The 16,865-nt window shown below is 38.0% G+C and overlaps 1 protein-coding gene across 2 annotated transcripts in view; it reads right to left on the reverse strand.

Moving 5' to 3' along the window:
• The window catches only part of acsf3 (acyl-CoA synthetase family member 3), a 31,257-nt gene that overhangs the window by 4,371 nt on the left and 10,021 nt on the right, over window positions 1-16,865 (reverse strand). For both annotated transcript variants that reach the window (XM_055045209.1, XM_055045208.1), the window contains exons 6-9: window positions 13,187-13,284; window positions 11,976-12,102; window positions 2,354-2,488; window positions 1,784-1,895 (exon numbers count right to left, since the gene is read on the reverse strand). In XM_055045209.1, the coding sequence (XP_054901184.1) occupies window positions 1,784-1,895; window positions 2,354-2,488; window positions 11,976-12,102; window positions 13,187-13,284 (472 nt within the window). The remainder of the gene's footprint in view (window positions 1-1,783; window positions 1,896-2,353; window positions 2,489-11,975; window positions 12,103-13,186; window positions 13,285-16,865) is intronic.

Below are 16,865 nucleotides of genomic sequence, written 5' to 3' on the forward strand. Positions count from 1 at the left end.
TTCCACTACTTTACTCCTCTTCCATCTTCTGTCTTCTTGGTGTGGTTTGCTCACTTATGTTCTCTAATAAACCTCTGAGGCCTTCATACAACAGCTGTACTTCTAATAAGATAAGAATTACACACAATTGGACTCTACTAAATAGGTGACTTCTGAAGACATTCTGTTTTCATAGATTTCATTAGGGTGAAGTGGGTTTATTAAAAACTAAGAACATCTTTTTTTTTTTTTTTATTCTTCTTTGCAAAACATTTTGGTAAATATTTAAAATGTACCCCCTACTTCAAAATCATGGCAAGGCATACAACTTCTTCAAAGTGCTGCCGGTCCGGTGATGCACATGTGAGACTAAACTGCACACACTAATAACATTTGATCATTTTTCTAAATGTAGCACCAATTATTGTTGATCACTTGGGACCAACAACTGGAAAACAGTTCAAACATTAAAAGGAACAATCCCAATGAAATGTAAACGTCGTTACAAAAAACATGTTTCATTACACCAGAATAAATAATTAACAAATAAACAAACTCCACTGACATTCAGAAAAGGAGGAGGAAATGTTTGACATCCATAGCAATTTACTGTTTGCTTATCTTCCCCTTTTTTCTCTTCTTTCTCTTTACTAGTCCGACTGCGGCTTCTTATTCTTGCACATATTTTTCAATTAATGCGAGAACTTCAGGGTCGGTGAGAGGGAATCTGAGAGCTGGACTTCTCTGTATTAGCGGCTTCAGTTTGGCTTCCATGAATAACAGCTCAGTATCAAATAAAAACACACCTCTGTGATAGTGGGATATGGCGGTCTGTTGCTGTTGCAGGCTTAGGATGATGGATTGGTCAGAAGTTATTTAGGTCACAGGCTCCACTGGTGGTGTGAGTCTGAGTCAAACTGTGGCCACAGTTTGAAAGAGAGCAGGTGGTAAACTTTCTAGACTTTGAGTATAAAAAACAACTTCCACTTAACTTATTTTGTTCCTCCACTCCAGATATATTAATCTATAATTAGCAAATATTGAAATGTGGAGCATGAACATCTGAATCGCTGCTGGAGAATTTCTTTGCTTGCCATATATTAAAATATACTATAAATAATAAGAAAGAAATGCTCTGATGTAAATGTTTGAACCTTAGAGCTTAATAATCAGAGACCAATTTGTTAGTTTGACTTTTTAAATCTGTTTTTTTTCCAAACATAGCCCACCATTTTCATGTAAAAAACCATTTCCATTTCTTTGTTTTTTTATGACATTTTTTATTGTATTTTTTACCAGTTGTCGATAAAACAAGCCACACGTTTGTTGTTTCTCAGTTTTCTGTCATAACTTAAGCACACAAAAAAAAAATCTCAATTTTTCAAATAAAACTCTATTGTAGCTGCTACTGACTACAACACTGTTGGTGGAGCTACAACAATGATGTGACTATAACCAAAGCTTTCTAAATCATTTCATTAGATTTAATTTGTGAAGATTTGTATCATGATATTGTTTTAAACAAGGTCATGTTTGCACCTCATTGGTCATTTTTGTGTTTAATCAGTATTACTCAGATTGAAAACGATCTTCTGATATTTCTGAATGAAGGCTTGTTTCATTTCCTGTGCCAAAAATTTACTCTTTTTCTTCATTTGACAAAAAAGAGTAAATAGCCCCATTGCCTGAAAAGGTCATCATCTAAATGAATCATATATTTATTGTGACTCTGAAAGTCTGCATAGATGAAAAAATCTGAAAAGCCAAGTAATAAAAGATATGGAGCTCAGACTGAAGACATTACCTTGCCCAGGTCTTTAATTCTGGTAGAGTTAAATGTCGGCCTTTCTGCAGCTGCACCACGGCCGTGACCTTTTGACCCCACATAGCATCTTTAGCGCCAATCACAGCCACATCTAAGTCACAGAAACAAACAGAAATACGTTAATGAAATAATCGCTAAATCTAAAAATAAGAAGTGTGACAAATAAAATACAAACTGCATTGGCCATCTAAGTTTATGAAATTACATGAAAAAAAATGCAGATCTTAAATATCAAATAATCAAAAAATATTTAGCTTTTTAACTACGTTCATAAGTGCCACCAGTCTGACTTGTACTTTTAGGAACTGAGTAAAATCAGGAAACATTATACCCAGCTAATATTAACCAGGTGGTTAGTGAAGCTATCTGCTCAGGTAATGTGCAAAAGATGCTTACAGTGTAAACTGTTACTTTCAAACAGAGTTACTTTAATAAAGAGATAGATAGTAGGGCAACCTTTCAGCCAGCTGACCAACAGTGTGCATCGAGTAATTTAGAATTAACAACAATAAAACAATTTCTTTCAATGAAAGTTTGCACAGTACTTACCAACGATGTCTGGATGGGCCAGTAGGTGTCGCTCCACTTCGAGGGCGCTGATCTTATAGCCACCACTCTTGATGATGTCGAGGCTGGTGCGGCCCAAGATCCAGTAGACGCCATCTTTGTAGACTGCTGTGTCTCCTAAGACAGAAATGCAAAAAGACACGCCGTGGCACCATGAAAGCAACAAAAACGACTGCGGCCAATCACTTGCTCAGAGAAAGATTAGTGTAGAAGACAGGAAGATCTGTCTGCCGTAGTTTGGGAACAGGGAAAAGATTCAAGTTCAAAATTAAATCTTTTTATGTAAAAATAGATTTCCATGCCATAGTAGCACTTATATTCTGGTTGTGCTTAAAACAGGTCAACCGTGTTTACACTTTTAGCAGCTTCTGGCTTCATTAAACACAGGGAATTATTTGACTCAGGGAGAAGTCTCAGTAAAAATATACTAAAAAAAAAAACAGAGCAGTGCATGTGAAAAACATAAAAATAAGAAAGCCAGAGATTTGTATCTTTAGGTAAGGAAGTGATTATGTGTGTGTGAGGCAGAGAAAGTCGGAGTGCAGCGAATAGATGAGTGTTTAAGATCTCCCGACATCCTCCAGATGCACACACACATAGGTGTCTGGGGGCCAGGTGTAGCAGAGTAAAGTATATGGGATAAGGGACGCAGCTGGGTCTGGGGAAAACGAGAGGAGGAAGTGGGTCAGTATGGATGAGTGGAGAGCAAGAAAAGGAGAGAAAAATGGACAAAGGTGGTGATGGAAAAAAAAAAAAGATGGAATGGGAAGATGTCCTTTTAGGCTATTACAGGTGCTACTTTCAGGATAGCTGGTACCAGGAGGATGGATGTGATCGAGACACGGCGGTGGAGATAAGCAGAGTGTCGGAGTTAAGAACCGGTCTAAGGAGTCAGCATTCACCCGGAGCTGCAGCTGAACACTGGGTGGAGAACAAAGGAGTCCAAGTCCAAACACAGTTTCCTTCTGCTACGCCTAAACCCATGTCTAGAGCTGAACAATGCATTGTCAAAGGCAATATCACAATCGGAAAAGTCTGCAATCGGAAAGAATCGCTTAGATGCAATTCTTGTTGCCACGGACTAAAATTTTGATCTGAATTTATTGGCTAATAAAAGTTCATAAACTATGGCCACGAGTTATGGATCATGGACAAAAGAACAAGTGTAAAAAGATTTCCGTCTAGAGTATCACAGCTTTGCTTAGATAATAAAGATCTTTGTCATTCAGAGGGAGCTCAGTGTGGAGCCAAAGCTTCCTCACATCAAGGAAAACCAGAGAATGTGCTTTAGACAAAGAAAAGAAAGGTTTTTCAAAGTTTGCAAGACATTAGCGGATACTCCTGGAAACATCTAGAACTCACTAGAACAACAACATTTGCACATTTTACATATCTTGAGGTCCCTTTAAAAAGGCTGAAATGTGTTGCTGGTGTCACCTCAATGTGTCCAATAAGAAGATATTAAGATGGATTGATCCAGGAATACAACCCAAAATAGCCTTTTTCCACCAGAATTATTTGCCTTGCATTCTAATGTCGTTTTTTAGGATCAAATTGTGGGGAAGCAGTGTTACAGAAAGACTAATTACTTCTTATAGCGATATAATAAGCCAGATAAGAATGTGCTTGATGTTCCTTTTGTTTTTGCTATGAATTTCATAAAAAGCCTCAAAGCAGAATGATCTCTAGATTAACATCTTAATTTTCATTAGAAGCAAACAAGATGTAATATGGTAATTTTCTTTCTATAGCTGTGTTTTTTGAAAGGCTTAAATACCTTTGAAATATGAAAGCAACCTATTTCTTCCATAATCAACTTATCATACAATACCATTTTTTTTCCTAGCCTGATAAGAATCAAGTTTTTTTTCTCAATGGACAATACCAGTTCTTGGCAGCCTAACATTGAAATATTGAGTGAAGCATGTAGGAATAATATAGCGTTTTATCTGCACACTCTGTTTGGTGTCATTGCAGGTTTATCCTATTAGTATTTAGTTTACATCTCTCTATCCGTCTTGCCGTATACAGCAGCGTGTTTTCAGTTTCTCACGCTCCAGCGTCTGACCCCCCCACCCCCCTCTCTCGTGTGGAGACATTTATTTTCTTCTTTTAATCTCATTCTTACCCTTCATTTTTACCTTTCTACATCTCAAACGTCTCTCACACCTCTGTCTTGGTATCTCCTCTTCCCCCCTTGCTGCTCCACCTCAGCATCAATACAGGGCCCATCTGTTCCCATACATCATGCACTTCATTTCAGTTTATTAGCTGGGATAAATCATAAATATTTCATTATACATCACAGGCGGCTGTCGCTAGCACACCGACAATTTATCACCACTGCCCTCTCTGCCGGCTTGCCACGGCAGCTATAAGCTTTCCAGTCTATTAAACAAGATTGATACAGTGTGTAAATTTAGATATTGGGAATTTCTTCACAGACCACTGCCTCGCACAGATAGGCTGGGGAAAGAGAGGGAGGATGGGAGAAGAAGGGAGGAGCCGGCTGGGTGTTAACACCACAATCAGGGTAGTTACAGTCGCTCCTTCCTTTGGATGAGGGGGTAAAAGAAAAAATAAAAGCACAAGAATCATTTGATTCATTGTGCTGAGCTATGTAGCTCTCATTTTCTGCAAACAGACATAGGAAAATGATCAGTACAATGATAAACCGTTTGTGTAAAATAGAAAATGTTAATAAAAGAGATATACATACATTTGGTTTGAAGGCATTTCTGAAGTAATCCTGGACAAAATGGGTGAACGAAAGACCGGAAGACAACAGAACTGCAACGAGTTTGAAGTACGAATACAAGACTCTTTGACCTTGTCTCTTTGAGTAGAGGGAAGCAGCAAAAGATGTTTGGAGAAACATACAAGTGGGAAAAGCGATTGTAGAACGCAGACTGATAAAAGAGAAAAAAGAAGAACGGGAAAGAGATTTTTGGGAACTGTGTTACTGGGACGTACACACACACACAACGTACTCACACCCACACACATCCACACCCACACCCACACACCCACACACACACACACACACAATCACCACTTCAGGCATCAGAGAGTCTGCCATTATGTGTTATGGCGTCTGAGGCAGATATGGCCGAATGGCTTTCTTAATTAAAACGATAAGAAGCCTAATTGCACTGGGCTTTCATCTCATTCTGAGGCATTAACGAAAGCGAAGGCGCGTAGTGGGGAGAAAATAAAGAAATAAAAACAGATCAAGAATTTAACTGGGGACGGAGGGCATGGAAAACTTTGTGACGTCTTTCAAAGAGCGGAGACATTCAGCCGCCTCTGTGAAACACGTGTTCAGTTTGGGTTTGACCAAAACGACAACAAATCACTGCCGAATTACTTCAAGTCATGATTTTTGTTTATTGCAAGAAAAGAGTAACACATTTCTAAATGAAAAAAAAAATGCTTTATTAACAGCTGGGGAATTTTTAACAAAAACAGATGACCTTCACAGTGTTGAACTTTGCGAAAAATCTAAATTGAGTGCGTACCTGACATTCTTGAAAAATAATCCAAACAAAAAGACTGAATAAAAGTTTATATAAAAAAGGAGAAAGCTGATTAGGTTTTTCAAGGAAAGAGTACGGAGACAATTCCTTAAATTTAAAAACATCATATAAACTTTTAATAGTAAATTAAATCTGTCTTCAGAATTTGTAAGTCTAAACACTTTTCTTGCTGTTTTTGGATAAACTTATGGATAAGTTATCTCTGAGTTGAAGTTTAAAATATTCTCTGAACAAAAAATAAATTGCTTGGGAGTATTTTTTATTTTAGTAATTAAACAATCCAGTGCACAAGATGTACTTGAATGCACCATGAAAATGCAACTGGGTATTTCCCACCATTCAGAGGAACTAGTCTCTAAAAGTATGTTGTTTTAAACTCGTGTGCTGTGGAGCCTTCAGGATGAGTTGAACGCTGCAGTCAGCTGAATTTTGACTCAAGCTGATTTTTCTGCAGTAGCAGCGAAGTTTACATTCAGCTTGATGTTGTTTCAGGTAAGTAATTCAGGTAAACGGATAATTACACTGCTAATCACAACAGTCGTAGCTGGCAGGAAAGAAAAGATGGGGCTCCACGCAGTTTTTGTTGCCTCTAAAAATGAAAACAAAGATTTAAAAGACTGAAATGAAAAAATGTGATACTTTCAAACCTTTGCAAACAACTTTTTTTTTTTAAACCATTTGAACTGGAGTGGGAAATGGCATTTTGCGGATGTTTACACCCGACTCATTTAAAATGACACACAAACACAGAAACTGCGAACACAACTTGAGTTTCTTTGTCAAAAAGAGTCTGGCAGTAAAGGGCAGAGGGCGACATCTGACAAAGGCCAACATAACAAAAATATTTCAGCCTGCTGCCGTTATTCTGCTACAGGTGTCCACACAGGAGAGACGCAACTAAAATTCACAAAACACTTTCTTTTTTTTTTTTTTAAATAAATACACAGAAACAAGTGTTTGTTAGACTCTATTTATCTAGTCCATTGTTTGTGTGCACACCTCAGTTCCCTTTCTGTACATGATGAGATTAAAACATGTCGATGGTCTCAATGAATCTCAGTTCTCACTGAAAAAAAGATGTAAAAGACCAAATAGATAAAATAGAGAAATAAATCAGTGTTTTATGTTAGTGTTTCACTTTTTCTAGATTTAGTTTCTTAGACCTGCAGTCCAACACGTATTAAAATTCTAATCGCATGACAATGTGGAACATCTTTTTTTGATAGTAATGCAAGTTATTAAAGACAGAAAAACAACGAAAAAAAAATCACATTTACTTAAGTATCCAGGTTGTAACCTCTCCTAAAGCTGCGTTATAGTACACAGTAGCTAATTTGATGTACTGTGCGTCACCTCTGAATGCATGGCATTAAACCATCAGCACAAGATTACAGCAGTATTAGCTGCAAGCTTGTGACCTGCAAGAGAAAATAAGGCATCTTTGTATGGACAGACATGTTGAGTCTTAGTCCTGCAACATCTAGAGATATAAGTGAGCAAGCAAAAGCCGGGGCCTCTCTGTCATTTCAGGAACAGCGGACTTATCTGAGCAAAGATGTTAGAGGTCTAAATGTGAGCCGTGCTTCTTCTCAGATCATAAACACTTTGCATATATGAATATTAATGTTTCACATTAAAGCCTGATGCCAAGATGGAGAAGTTAATGAGGATAAATAACAGACAGCCAGGCAGTGAAATCTCAGCACTGACATTATTCATCATCCTTAACTTTTGTCACAGCTCCTTTTTTAGTAATTAATATCATACAAGAAGGCACTTTGCACTCGGATGAGTGATCTAATTTGTTTAATATAATGAAATTAAAGGAGCTAGAATTGCTTTATGTTAATGTTTCTGATTATACCCATTGCTGGGGTTGCCTTCCCAGCAGCAGATAACAGACTTAACTTGAGGATTGATGCATGTCTCAGATCTGCATGTTCTTCAAGAAAACTATTTAACTGCGGTTTGCATGCTGCTACTCCGGACTTAATCACACAAACCTAATCTCAGTCGCTAGATGGACAAAAAAGGAGACTGTTATGATGCCAGAGCTCTGAGGTGACAAATCTGTAAACTTTCTTTTTTAATCAAGACACTTTTCAGTCTCTTCGCTTCGTAACTGTGAGAGGAGATTAAAAACTGGAGAGAATGAAGGTTCAGTAAAAGTCGCTTTGACAGTTCGCAACAATAATCACTGAAGTTCAGAGGCTGATGTGCGGTGATGTTTCACTAGATTCACTTGCAAGTGGTTTTAATGAAACATGGATCACGATGTGTTGACATCTTTGCAGTAAATATTATAGGGAGAGCTGGTTTGAACAATGCCACCGGTGATGGTGGTGGGGGGTGCTGGATGTCGAATAAATCCCCACTGGGAGCTCAAACATTAGAGGACGCAGTGCAACTCAAGGTGAAATATGACATCTTTGGGAAGAATGACGGCAAGAAAAAGGGGAGAGTGAAATGAGGAGAGCTCAAGAGGAAATTGTGCATAATTTCCTCTTTCACGTAACTAGTTTGCCAGTATTTTAGATATTTCAAACAAAAAAAATCAATAATTACTGTCATCGACTGATATGAAAGACTCGCATTTTTCAAACATATTGCCAGACTATGCACAAACCTGTCTTTTTGCAAAGAGTGAACCTTGAAAATCAGTGATCTTTTACATTTTTTAAAACACCATCTCTAAAATATGAACCTCTGCATCAACATTCAGCATACATATAACATTAGTTGAGGAGATAAACCTAAATATATCCTAATTCTAGCTCTTACAGGATCCAGATGGCTCAGATTAATAGGTTCTGTTGGAATAAGCAATTAGGAGTGTGAAACTGAGGTAAAGTGACGAAGATTAACCCTCTTGTTAACATTTCTGCCCTTGAGCCTGAGTCTCTCTTAGTTAATTAAATGAGACCTCAGATAAGGCCTGGCTAATAGTCAGCCCCCAAAGCTCAACTTCTTCCTCACTCCCTTCCTCAAACAGTCATCTTAATTTATCACTGAAACACAAAACTTTCTACCGGCTGCTCTTGATTAGTTCGCTCCAGCTAAAGCCAAACTTAAAGCATCTCTTGAAGTTTGTTTCTCCAGTCACTTCTGCTGTTGCCAGCCACATAACAAAAGCTTTCCCCATTTCTAATTGACTGATTTTAAGCTGTGGTCAGTGGACAGACTCTAGAGAGGAGCACAAAAGGTGAGTTAAAAAAAAAATGAGGAGGAGATCAATAGACTCAAAGATGTTTGTGAAGATGAGTGGAAGGAGCGCAGCCAGGTGACAGCTTCCCTATAGAGCTGCCAATCAGGCACGCAGCACCTGCTGACTCTAAAGAAGACACATCTGACCAGCTGAGAACGTATTGATCTGAAGTCCCACGTTCCGACCGCACTGTTCCTCTGCCGTCTTGTTTACCCCGGCTTTTTATTCACCTTGTCAGCCGTATGCTCTTGTCAGACTTTATCTTTTACTTTGTGCCAGCCACACAGTGCCGACATCCTCGTCAATGAAAGAGTTCAAGCCATTTTTGCTCTTCCAGCTCAGAGAAACTCAGTTTTAAGTTCCAGTCCTAGTGAGTATAACAGAGATGGACATCTAGGGTTGATTTTAACACATTTTAAAGAAACCAACCAGCTTTCCCAATACGGATATCACATTTCAAATCATAACAATGTTTAATGTTTCCCATGCATATGTGTTTTATACTATAATTGTTGTTTTAAAGGCCATTAGTTTGTTAATTATATTGTTTTGTGTTCACAGTGATACTTGGAATACATCCAACTCTCATGAGACCAATATAATTTCTGGTCTCCTGAAAAAAGAGATACTTTTATCCATTTTTACGTATGTAGTTTGAATTCTGTTTTTTTGTGTTTTTCACATACAGAATAAATTTTTCATGAACCTCAAACATTGTTTTAAAAAAATTAAGATACCTAAATATATTCACTACAGTTTCCAAGCAGGCGCCCATTTATTAACAAGGTTCTTATTTTGAAAACATTAGAGAATGTTTGTTTTATCTTCAATGACAGAATAAACGTTAGTTCATAATCAATTTGGATCCAATAAATTAGATGCTAATTTTATGGCTAACCTGCAACATAATAAATTATGTTCCATCTGGTAACCAAAATCATGTCACAAAAATAGACAATAAAATATATTAAGTCATTACCACCATAATTTTAAGTTGAAACCATACAAACCATGGAACAGGTTGAAAAAGTTAGAGACGTCCTCTCTGACTTTACAAATACGAGGGTAATAAAAGATCAAGCAAATTCTCAAGTTCAAGCTACAGTCTGTAAGTGTCAAGTTTGAAAGGAGGTGCAAGAAAGAGGCGTAAGGGTGAACAGTATGAGGTAGTGAGGGGTGACAAGAAGCTAAGAAAGACAGTTCAGATTGTCTGAACTGTTTCTCTCTGCCAATATATAAACACAAAGAAGGTTACCCCGACAAACTTACTGGGAAGTGGGAAAATATAATTTAACAAACTGCTGACTCAGAAAAAATCCCAAAAAGGTTAAAAGAATATGAATCCTTTTGCAAGGCACTATTGCTTTCCAAACATTTGATTTTCTTTTAACAGTAATCTGAATTCAAAGCTAAAAAAAATATATATATATATATTTTTTTTTTAACTGAACATTTTTCTGTGTAGTAGATGTTATGTTCCCTTCAATAAAACAGCCACTACAGCTCTATATTATTGTTATTATATTATTTAAAATTAAGACAAAACTGCAGACGATGTGACTCTTCATAAAGTGATCTTTGTTTTACTTCACACAGCGACGAAGCCAAAAACTATTTTGATGTCGGTGGCATCTTCACATCTGAATCCTTGCAGCACCTTTGGATACTATTCATAAAACAGATCTCAAGCTCAGTTACTCGCTTTCAAACTTTGAAATTAAGTGAAAGAATGTGAGTGCTTTAACTCACAAATCAAAGCATAAAAGGCAAAAAAAAGCATTCTCCTTGAACCTCGAATGTTTAAGCAATCCTCCTACTTCATAAAACCCTGTATGTGTGTGCAGGATGAGGCTGTAGGAGCTGGGTGGCTAAGGAAGATGTCAGATAGCTTCCTACAGAGCGGTCCACACAGTGTCTGTGGCGGTGTGGCTTGAGGGACCGGTCTGTGGGGAGCTGATTGCAGTGGCTCTCATTATGTGGCCGCTGGCTGTAATGGAGTGTGACAGCAACGTGCTGGGATCTCTGGATCTCTGTCCTTCCAGCCTGCAAAGCCAATTAAACACACTTTGCCCTTCTCTCCCGACTGCCTGGCCCTGCTCTGCTCTCAATCACTCCATCCTTTTGCACTGCCTTCCCACCGCCACCCCAGTCCCATCACGTCTGGCTCCTCCCCCTCCGTCTTTGTACGAGGCTCTTTCTAAAATCCCCGGCAGCCACATCTCCAAGCTCAAAAATTACTCAGTCTGTAAGAACTCCGCTTGCATCTGCCCTTCTCGACCCTTTGCACCCCACATCCTTCCTGTGCCAGGTTAAAGCATGTCTCTAAGTGGCTTTACAGTGAAACACGGCTCCTTTTTGGGGCCAAAGACAGAAGTGGTGGCCTGCAGGGAGGAAAAGCCTCAGATGACAGCTTCTCTCTATGCTACCACACACATATGAGAAGGGAAGAAAAAGTCAAGGCAGAGAGCTCTACTTGGTTCCTGAAGACCCAGAGCAGTCACAGCCACTTAGGAGGAAAAATGCCCTGTAGCGCCAAAAACACACATACTCCATTTATCATTCCCTCATAGTGCCCTAAAATGTGAGCACACACACCATTCACCCAAACGTGTGAATGGTGTGTGAGTGTTTACCACCTGAACTGCTCTCCTGGTTTTAACTCGTCTCAAATGAAATTTCAGCCTGCAACAGGAGTTAAAAGCTCCTCCATGTCTCTTCCTGCAGTGAATTGCTCTGACTGCACAGATCATGGAGCTGCAATTGTTGGAAGTATGTAATCCCCTTTTTCCAGAGTGTGTATGAATAAGCATGTGGACATAATGATAAGGAAGTATGGCATAGGAAGGGGAAGACGGCTTGGTACCCGTTTTGAACCAGCCGTCATCTGTAAAAGCCTCTCTGGTCTCCTGAGGTCGGTTCCAGTACTCCTTGAAGACAGACGGACCTCGCACCAGCAGCTCGCCCTGTTTACACTCAAGTCCTGGACGCACCTGTGAGATATTCAAAACAGAAAAACAGAGAAGAAAAAACAAATTTTAATGGACCAGAGAGTGTCTTAAAAAAGTTTATAAATCTGTCTGAGGCCGTCATATAACACAACGTTAAGAAACTGACAGACACTGGTGATACTAACCTTCTTTTCAAGCAAGAGAGTAGTTTTTCTTTTTAGCAGTACAAGTATTTTTTTTATAACAACTTGCATTCAAAAAGCCAAAGTTACCAACAAGCTTTCTGATGTTGCTTTGAACAGTGGCAGCTGAGCACATTAGATGAGCAGATATCACCTTGGATTGAAATAACTCCAGCACAGAAAGGAGAAAGAGTAACAGATGAGCCGTATGTGAACTTTCATTCTGGTTTTACAGAAAGTGAAGGTGTCTGTGCTTCTTTCATGCACCGGCCTTAACAGGCTGCCAAGAAGGATATTTATGTGCAGAGACCCCAGGGAGGAAACTTTTACAGCTCATTAAGCTCAGAAGGGTCATGTCGAAATAAGGGTGTTACCAAAGAATATTTATTTAGAAGAAAAAAAAACTGTCAGATGATTTAATTGTTCGATGCAACCTGAAAAATAATAATAATAAAAAAGTTTTCTTGCCTTTATTACTTTGAAATGTTGAAGGATCTTCTAATAAGCTTTCAATTAAAAATGTATTTTTACAGTGTAATGATTGAGTTTTAGGTAAACAACCCTAAAACACATTTATGTACTCTTTAGTTTTATTACTGCTTTATAAATTAGTTTTAAGGTTGTCAGTGCTTCGCTTAGTGATTTTTCATGTGCAACACAAAAGCATTATCACTAAATGATTTTTTTTCTAACATAAAGAAAAGCATTAAAAGTAATCCTGCCTCCATGTAAACCATGCCTTATTTTTTATATGCTGTAAATATTTTAATTTTAGAGTGATTTGCTATTGCGATTTCCTCCTGCCTATATTATATGTATAGGTGCTAAAGATTATCTATACATCTACAGATTCCTGAAAAGCCTTTAATGTCATCTTGAATACTTTCAATTTAAAACCTGTCTGTGGATGGATTGCTTCATTATAATGACTCATACAGATTTACCTGAGTCTCTTTGTGATTTCCTTCAGCAATCATAGTGTTGGTTGTGTTATTCATGACAATTCGAACTTCTACACCTGGAAGAGGCAGCCCAACAGCTCCTGTCAACATTGAAACAAAAAGAATGCAAAAAAAAAAAAGAAGATGATTTTTTTTCCCTTCTAAAAACACAAAAAAAAGAGATTAAATGACAGAGTGTTCACTGACAACCTTCAGTTAAGCATTTCTCAATTAGCAGGCAGTGTGCTCCTCTAAGATGACATTAACCTCCATCCTCTGGGCAGAACTGGTCACTAAAAGGTTTGCTGAGCTTGTAAAACTGGAAGCAATTCATCTCAGTCAACACAAGCCAGCTCACATTGACAGTAATGGGAATTTCTGGGCCATGCCTGATGCAGCTTTTTTCCCTCTTTAACAACATCAAGAAAAGCTAAAATAATAGAACAGTTGAGACATTTGTCTTGGGTTGCACTTATTTTCTTCTGAAAAAGCATCTGACTGCACAGTGCAATTTATTCCTTCAGTCTTAACTACTGCTGAGTGCCTGACAGGCTTTTTCACCGAAGAACTGCAAAAACGATTCCGATTTGACAAGTAAACAAACACAATAACCTGCTGTAAAAACTGCGTATAAATACATGAAATATCTGTTCCGAGATTTACTGACATCACCTGCATTTTCCATTCTTGTGTGTTTGCAAATGTGACCTTCAAAGTTAAGTAATTATAACGACGAGTGAACCAGAAAGGTCTCAGCGCTGTTCTCCATCCATTTGTTTAGATGAGTGTGTTCGAGCTCGCCTTGGGCTGCGGCACGACTTCAGAGACAACGGCTCTCCAAATGAAGAGCAGCTCAGGTCCTGATTACAGAATGAGTTTCTCACTTCATATTGATCTAATCAATTCAGGTCCTGAATGAGGGACTGGCGTTGAATGGATCAATATGAGAACCAACTGAGCACAAAAGTAACCAGACCACTTCCAATGGATTACTAGGGTCATTAACAAGTCCGAGTCATGAGGTCAGGTGAACTGAATCTGACAAAGTCTTTGCCCAAACGGCGCTACAAGCTCCGGAAAAACTGAAGTTAATCAAGTCCTAAAATGTAAGTTAGTTTTAGAGTTATTATACATGATGGACGTCGGACTGTCAACAAATGACATAAACCCCAAATTTTTCAGGATGGTGCTTAATCCTTTATATCAGAACTTACAAATTCAAGCATATTGATGTGCTTATTTTTTATTCTTGCTGAGTCTATTGTTAGATGTGGATGTTTGCTTATCGATCTGTATGAAGTACACATAAACACAAACCGCAGTCTCTGTATTTCATGTAGGTGTGCTGCAATATCTAAAATAAGAAAATAGAAGGTCAGATGGTCTGACAGAATAAAGTAGGGATCGACACAGTTGCATCACCATTTCAGCAACTGGAAAGATGTGTAACAAAACAAGCTGTTTGTGCAATAGTTTCACTATCTCCTACCAAATGTTTCTGCACTTTTACAGCTCAAGTTGTTCATTGGTGGCAAATGCAGTCAAATTATAGTTTTAGAGAATCCTAAGTAAGGCATTAAAATTAAAAAGATCAAACTGCAAGTGTATCTTGCAATTAAAGGGACCCAAGTACCCTTTCACTGCAAAAATAAAAAAAAGAAAAATAAATGTATAACCTCTTCACTCTCAACAACTGGATTTGTCATCTGAACAGCTTTACTTTTTACTTGAATGTCTTTTTTAGTTCTGTTTTGCCCCCTTTTTTGTACAGTAATGAGATTACATTTCTTTTAGATATCATGCAAAATATAAATAAAACCACAGAAAAAAAATAAACTGTTCGTAAAACAAAATCTTGCCATTGATTTATGACTGGCAGAGAGTTTTGCCTGATCTTTTTACTACACTGCTATTCTACAAACACTAGCAGAATGAGTCATTGAAGTGCAATGACTCACTGACAATATTAAAGCAAAACCAATATCGAAAGCCAATGGACACACTCACTACATAAATGGTTACAACATAACCATAAAAAATAACTAGATTGACCTACAATCTAGTTGTATTAAAGCAAAGGCTAATGGGAAATATTTGTTCCAACTTCTTGTGAAAATGTGTTGTGGAGCCTAGAGGCTAGAGCCTAGAAAACAAAAATTAGGGCAAAACATGTAAAAAAAATAAAAAATAAGAAATGGGCAGCAGAGTTAGATAATACAGAAGATGGATCGAACGAGTATGAAATAATCCTGCATGCTTACATCTCGACAAGGGAAACATGACCTAGAAAGCAATGCTATTGCTATCAGGCTTTAAAACGGCACAAATATGCAGCAAATTTAGGCCAGTCTCGTGATTTAAATATGTGGAAATTAATTTAGAAATTTCTGTGAATAAAGTGTTTTTTTTTTGTTATGTTTCACATGGTTGGTTGTGTGCATAAAAAAGAAAATAAAGCAGGTGTTAGGATGAGGGAGAGGACGGCTTCGGCTCACTCCTCTTGGAAGAGTGGTTCCTGTGGTTGCTATTGATCTGTTTTAACCTACTTAAAGATGAGACAGGAACACACCGACTGAAACAGGCACAAGCTCATTCCTGCACACACACACACACACGGACCCACACACACACTCACACACACCCACACACACAACCGAGGCCGCGGAAACATCAATACAACCACAGACTTCTTAAAGACATCCCTAATAATCACCTGAGAGGAATCAAACAGCCTACTCAATTTTTGCCAAACAACAAATAAACAAAACAAAACCACAACAAGAGAGCAGGCAGAGGATTACCCAATCCACTTGCAAGCTAATTAGCTTTACCTGTATAATAGTTGTTGACTAGGGATGGAAATAGTGAGGAAGGAGAAGAAGAGAAGATGACAGGTGAAGGCAGGGGAAGAGAGCAAACAACATGAGCCTGACCTCATTTTTAGACCTAGCTTTTGTTTGTGAGAGTGAGGGAGGTGAAGTTGGGATTGAGGGGTTTTACCTGACATGACAACAGAGAAAACTTGTGATAAACAAAACACACAAAGTAGAAATGCTCGAGGAAGGATTATTCAAAATTTCATGACATAAAACAGAGGAGAGGCATGAGACAAACCCACTTCTGTATGCAAACACAACGTACAACTGATAGTCTGTGAGGTGATGTTTTATTAGGAAGCACCGATCGCATTTTCTCCTTAGGATTAATGTTACAGCTAAAGAATTGATTCCTGAATAGCTGAAATACAGATGGTTTCAGAGAGTGCAGCAGCTGAATGACAACAGTAGTGGTTTTATAGCAAATCATCACTCATTCATCACTTTTACCTCTACAAAAACAAATGAAGTTCTACATTTATGTAGCACTGCTATTGTGATCACACTTTCCTCAGAGGTTGAAAAGAGGCTGAACATTTGCTGAAATTGTGGAAATATTCCATATTGAAAACTTTTCTTAGACATTATGTGAACATATGGGATTTAAGTAGGATAGATGTATACATTTTTTGTCACAGGCAGACATGAATGAAAAAAATCCTACTTATTTGGAAGTAAAACTTCATCAGGTGTTAAATAATTAAATTTAATGATCAATTATTTTCCATGAACATGAATGTTGAGTTAAAGATTTCTCACCCATTCAAAGATTAAACTATGTATCTCATATCTCATAATATGGTAAA

Source organism: Poeciliopsis prolifica, unplaced genomic scaffold (assembly GCF_027474105.1).
Source record: "Poeciliopsis prolifica strain line A6 unplaced genomic scaffold, Auburn_PproV2 SCAFFOLD021, whole genome shotgun sequence".
NCBI classification, from domain to species: domain Eukaryota; kingdom Metazoa; phylum Chordata; class Actinopteri; order Cyprinodontiformes; family Poeciliidae; genus Poeciliopsis; species Poeciliopsis prolifica.